This window comes from Neoarius graeffei, chromosome 28 (genome assembly GCF_027579695.1).
Source record: "Neoarius graeffei isolate fNeoGra1 chromosome 28, fNeoGra1.pri, whole genome shotgun sequence".
In the NCBI taxonomy this organism is placed as follows: Eukaryota; Metazoa; Chordata; class Actinopteri; order Siluriformes; family Ariidae; genus Neoarius; species Neoarius graeffei.
The window spans coordinates 10,752,952-10,758,797 of NC_083596.1; the positions used below are offsets into that span (position 1 = coordinate 10,752,952).

The following is a 5,846-nucleotide window of genomic DNA, read 5'->3' on the forward strand; positions in this document are numbered from 1 at the left end:
TATTAGATTCTAATAGAACAGATGAGCCAAAATAATTGGGGATCTTTTTTAATGGGCCTCGACTCATTACAAGTATGAATAGGTGGGCCTTAAAGCAGAAAAGGTTGAGAACCCCTGAATTACTGGGTTCTATATAGAACCTTTCAGGGGTTTTGCCAGAATGGGAAACCAAAGGAAAGGAACCCTTCATGGATTTAAATTGAAGCTTTGAAGATGTATGATGTGTGTAGGCTATGATGTATTCTGTATTATGATTGAACTCCTATTTAAATCCCCTAAAGTTGAAACTAAAAATAGCACTAAAGACCTGATCACTATGACTAATACGTTTGAGGAAGTGAAACTTCTGCTAACTCGACTTGCCAGTCCTTATAAACGCTCACAGATCTTCCAAAGTTCGTTGGTTTGAGAGCACATACTTGTGGCAGCTTTACATATTAGACCTAACCTGGTTTACTGCGTATGCATGGAACATCTCACACACTCACAGGAGGAGCAGGAGGCAAAAATGTACACCAGCGTGAGCTAGGAGCCGGTGAGCTGTTAGTCATGAGTTAGCAGCTCCAACCCACTGGGTGATTTTGAGGGGAAAAATCCCTTTCTAGAGGGTTTCATTGAACCGAAATTTCCTTTCAGAGATGCAAAGCTTCCTTTATTTAGGTGTGCTTGTTTATTTTTATTATTATTATTATTATTAATTTCTTCCAGAGGAATAATTCCTCGAGGACTAACTATGTAAACTTCACATTTATTTTATTCTATATTATGCAGTATCTTATCAGTGTCACTGATTATTATTCATTTCTTCTTCCTTCAGGGCTGCTTATGGGATTCGTCTGGTCAACATGGACCATTTCTAGCACTTCAGCAGGTCAGTCAGTCACTGGGTGGCCAGTGTGGTGCTTTTACAGCTATTGGGTCTGGTTTGGAACAGCAGTATTTTGGGCTGGTTTAAATTAATATTCACTTTTGAGTCACCATTATTTTGTTTAAAAGCAAATAATTGGAATGAAATCGAATCAATTTTCGCAAACAATCTAAAACAAGATCTCAGCAAAGAGATCAAATGAGCCTAAAAGGCTTATCTGTTACCTTTAACCCTTATCCTTAAGGTTGCTGCAACTTGACACTAATATGTTAATAATCTGTTCTTATCGAGCTTTTAAACTGTATTTGGAGAAGAGATGTCAGGACAATTTAATTTATTCAAAATATTGTTTTCGCTTGATTTTATCATGCAGTGTTGCCAACTCGAAAGCTCCCGAGATGGTGTCATATACTGATTTGCATATTTTTTGCATCATGATCGTTGGCATATCATATTACCAATTAGGGTATATTGCTTTTAGAATGAAGACCATTTTAGTCATGGCACCACAGATTAAACTTTCACAAATTTACAAAATCCTATGCTTTCTATCAAGAACACAGATGAAAAGAAGCAGTGACAGTGAGCTGTCATGATAAGTGACTACTAAGGAAATGATTCATCATTTTAATAACTAACTCTATGAACAGAGTTTAAAATGGAGAATGTTGGGAATAATGGTGATCGGTGATTGGATGTTGGGAATAATGGTGATTAGACATGGGGAATAACCATGATTGATGATTGGATGTTGGGAATAACAGTGATTGGTGATTGGATGTTGGGAATAATGGTGATCAGTGATCGGTCGCGAACGCAATTCATTCAGGTATTGCACTGATACTGAGTTTAGTGAACCTGCTTTCTTGATTCGCATATCAGCAGCTGGAATGTGAGCTGGAGGACCATATCAAGATCAAGCACGCCTGTGTGCTCATAAAGTCACTAGATTTGTTGCTAGGCTCTCTTTTTTTTTTATTAATGTTGCTATAGAGGTCTAAAAAGTCGCCAAATCGAGCAACAAAATCTCTAAGCTGGCAACACTGACTGTGCAGCTTTTCAAGACAAAGTTCAAATCTGAAGTTCAAATCTCACTGATGTCAAACGTGGCCTTTCTCAAAAAAGGTTGTATTCTATTTCTCTCTGAAAGATTTGTAGAAAATTCAGTAACTAAATGAACCACAGGTTTGAATCCATATTAAAATAACCCTGCAGGAAAAATATCAACGGAAAAATATTTAATCAAATAAATTTTCCTTAGGGTATGACAAACAAAATTAAATAAATAAATAAATAAATAACTGGAGACGTTTTAGTTACAGCATACAGAAATGTAGCTCGCTGGGGTGTCGTGGCTCAGGTGGATAAGGCGCCATACCATAAATCCGGGGACCCGGGTTTGATTCTGACCTGAGGTCATTTCCCAAGCCCTCCTTGTCTCTCTCTCTCCTGCTCATTTCCTGTCTCTACACTGTCCTATCCAAATAAAGGTGAAAAAAGCCCAAAAAATATCTTAAAAAAAGAAATGTAGCTCGCTTATTTTCAGTGCCTGGCTATTTTCAGGCATTTTTACCTCCTCCAAGGAGGTTATGTTTTCGGTAGCATTGGTTTGTTTGTTACCTCCGCCAAGGAGGTTATGTTTTCGGTAGCGTTGGGTTGTTTGTTTGTTTGTTTGTCTGTTAGCAACATTACGGAAAAAGTTATGAACGGATTGCTCTGAAATTTTTTCCAGAGGTGTGACTGGGCACAAGTAACAATCCATTAAATTTTGGCGGTGATCCGGATCACCTTCTGGATCCAGGATTTTTTTAGAGGATTCTTTATCATTGTGAGATAGGCCCATTTTTTGAATTTTTGCATATAACTCCATAACAAATGACCAGAGTGTTTGGTAAAAAAAAAAAAAATACACAAAAGGATCTCCATGAGTTCTATAAAGTATCAAAGTTTGATCCGGATCCAGACAAAATTCTGGATACTATGATCCAGAACACACAAAAATGAGGGGGTCGTTAGAATTTTTAACGCTGTAAGGTAACAAATGAAGATACAGACATGCAACCAACACCAAATTGTAGCCAAGACTCTGCTGAATCAGTAGTATGTCAACGGATTTGATGCATCTTCAATAGCTATGGAGCTAGATCCAGATGAAAACCGCCGTTATGGAAATATCATTTTCTTGCGAATAACTTTTGATTTTTTCATTTTTCTATGACTTTTTGTCTCACGCATATGACACAATATCTCGTATGCGAGAATTAGTGTCTCATTTTAGGTGTAAGTCTCAATATGTGGTGAAATGAGCTGCTTGGCGGAGGTCTGCGCTCTCTGAGTGCTTTTCTAGTTGAAATCTTTGTATTTGGGATGGCGATGTTTTTGCTGAGACCTGGCAACCCTAGTCAGATATTACTGTGCTAGAGTAAATTCATCTTAAGGGCTGTGCACAAATAATATTCATATTTGACTGTTCTGTTTCATAGAAATGAGTTTAGTTTACTATATACTCTTATAAAGATGAAAAATTTGGCACAGTTTCCGTGTCGTGAAAGATTATTGAAACCCTCACGTAGTTCAAGAAGAGGAGGGGAAGTTTCACACCCACTTTACACTTGGTTTTACAGAGTAAAACTGTTTTAAATGAAGGAAATTGGGACATTTATCAAAAAAAGTGTGTCTGTGTGTGAGAGAGAGGAAGGGAGTGTGTATGAGAGAGAGAGATCAGACATAGTATCAAATAGCTTTTGAACATTTTGAAACTTTTTTGATTAAAAGTCCCTACTGATGCTTGATTATATTTATAGATCAACATGTGATCATTCATTCTATTTCACTAATCACTTTCTCCTGGTCAGACTGTCAAACACTTACTGTAAAGTTTACTGTATAGCTGTAAAAGTACAGATATTTACAATAAAGTATTAGAGTATATTTACATGTCGTTACTGTCCTTATTTACAGTATATCACTGTATGTTTTAATTCAGCGATATCACATGTGAGGTCGTGCTCTTGTACTGAATATCAGCACAACTTGGAGGCTGAGTGCCACAACTAATCACACCTGTGCTGATATTCAGTCCAACAGTAGGACCTCGAATGTGATATTGTTTTTATACAACAGTTTGATAAACAAGAAATTAATATCCACAAAATGTAAGTAAGTGACGTTTTAGACACAGTATGGCCAAATTTTCCTCTTAATTTTTGCTCTGCAAGCGGAAATATAGTCGATCCCGGAGAAGCCCTGCACACTTTATAGCACGTCGGCTAGCTGACTAGCTAGCTCACGTTGATTTGTACATTCCTGTTAAAGACGGTTCTGGTAAAATTGGCGTCCTTTTCATCACTTTTATATTTTAAGTCAAAAGTTATATTTCTGAAAAGTATCATTTGCTGGGTCTGTTGCATTGAGCTCTATATAAAACCTGGAGAGCTCATAGCCTAGTCCCCGCTGTAGAGACGAGCGAAGCTGTCTGGCCTCCATATTACCACTCCCATCGCGTGTCTTTGGCTTATGTGTTCAACCATGGTATCTGATCAAATTTGCCCCAAGAAGAGTATCTCCTGACTTTTTTCCCCCTTTCATTACCTCCTCTTTCTTTTTCAACTTTTACCCCATTCCTTATATATCTTTATAGTGCTCTGCTTCACTGTTATTGTTTTTTTTTTTCCCTTTTCCAGTTCAGTCTCTGATTATTGGTTTGTTTGTTTGTTTGTTTTGAATGGCTCTTTTTTACAACTATAATTATTTTTACGGAGATAATTTCAGTTTTTTTCTTATACAGTGTACCATTCTCTGTCCACAACCTTTGACCTAACGATTTGTACAGTTCACTGCTGCACATGTTGGCATTTTTCTTCTAATTTTTCTCACCAACTACATAAATAACTTGTCCAATTTTGTGTAGCTTCCAGTAGTCTAAATGACAGTTCCACTCTGCAATGGGAGTCGTAAGATGGCGGCCACCTGGCTTCACTCTGACGAGCTTATGAGTGCCGCAGATTTTATTTCGAGCTCAGTGGTCTGTTGATGTTCGACTAATGTAGCAACCGTTTAAAACTAGGAGGTGGAATTTTACGTGATAAGCAGAGTGATATACAGAAGAAGAAGAAGAAATATAGAAAAATAGAGAGTGAAATATCCCAGTGCATCATCATCACCATCATCATCAACCATAGCCATTTTCTGGCTGTTGGTGCACCCACGTGTGAACATCATGACGCCATCCCTCCCGGCTTTCTGCTCTACCACAAGTCTGAGCCAGGGTCAACCCACTCCAATCTCCCACGCCATCAAACCAGCTCCTCTGCGGTCATCCTCTAGATCTTTTGCCATCTACCTACCGTAAATGGATTAATGTCTTTGTCATCTTCGCTGCTCTTATGTGATGACCAAAGAATTTCAGTTTCCTGCGCTTCACAGTTTCTATCAACCTCTCTGGCTCTTTTCCCAGAACTTTAGCTACTTCATTCCACACATGCTCACTGGTCTTTTTCTGTTTCCATGTGATTCCAAGGAACCTTCTACATGTCTTAATTTCGAAAGCATCGAGTCTTTTTTCCATTTGTTTGCTAATTGTCCAACTTTCACAACCATATAATAGGACAGAGTGTGTCCACTAGTGTCTAGTGCCTTCCTTAGTTTAAGTTTGGTGCATGCTTTAATGTTCTTATCTTTCCAAATTTTCTCTAGTTTTGCAAAGGTTGAAGTTGCAAGACCAGTTCTTTTCTTTATCTCTGTTACACTCTGTAGATCATCTGTAACTGTTGCTCCCAAGTATTTGAAACTCGTTACTTAAGATATTTCCTTCCACTGTTACATTAATGATGAGATTTTCATGATTTTCACTGGCCATTGTTTTTGATTTCCATACCATAATGTCTGCATGTTTCTTCCAGTCTGTTTGTCAATTCTACTTGATCTTCAGTAATCAAGTCTATGTCAAGGGGCGGCACGGTGGTGTAGTGGTTAGCAC

General features: G+C 38.0%; 1 protein-coding gene across 2 annotated transcripts in view; it reads left to right on the forward strand.

Moving 5' to 3' along the window:
- The first annotated feature begins 420 nt into the window (after positions 1-420).
- Positions 421-5,846, forward strand: part of LOC132876147 (uncharacterized) — a 57,644-nt gene continuing 52,218 nt past the window's right edge. For both annotated transcript variants that reach the window (XM_060913439.1, XM_060913440.1), the window contains exons 1-2: positions 421-660; positions 818-871. In XM_060913439.1, coding sequence (XP_060769422.1) covers positions 639-660; positions 818-871 — 76 coding nt within the window. In that variant the 5' untranslated portion in view covers positions 421-638. The remainder of the gene's footprint in view (positions 661-817; positions 872-5,846) is intronic.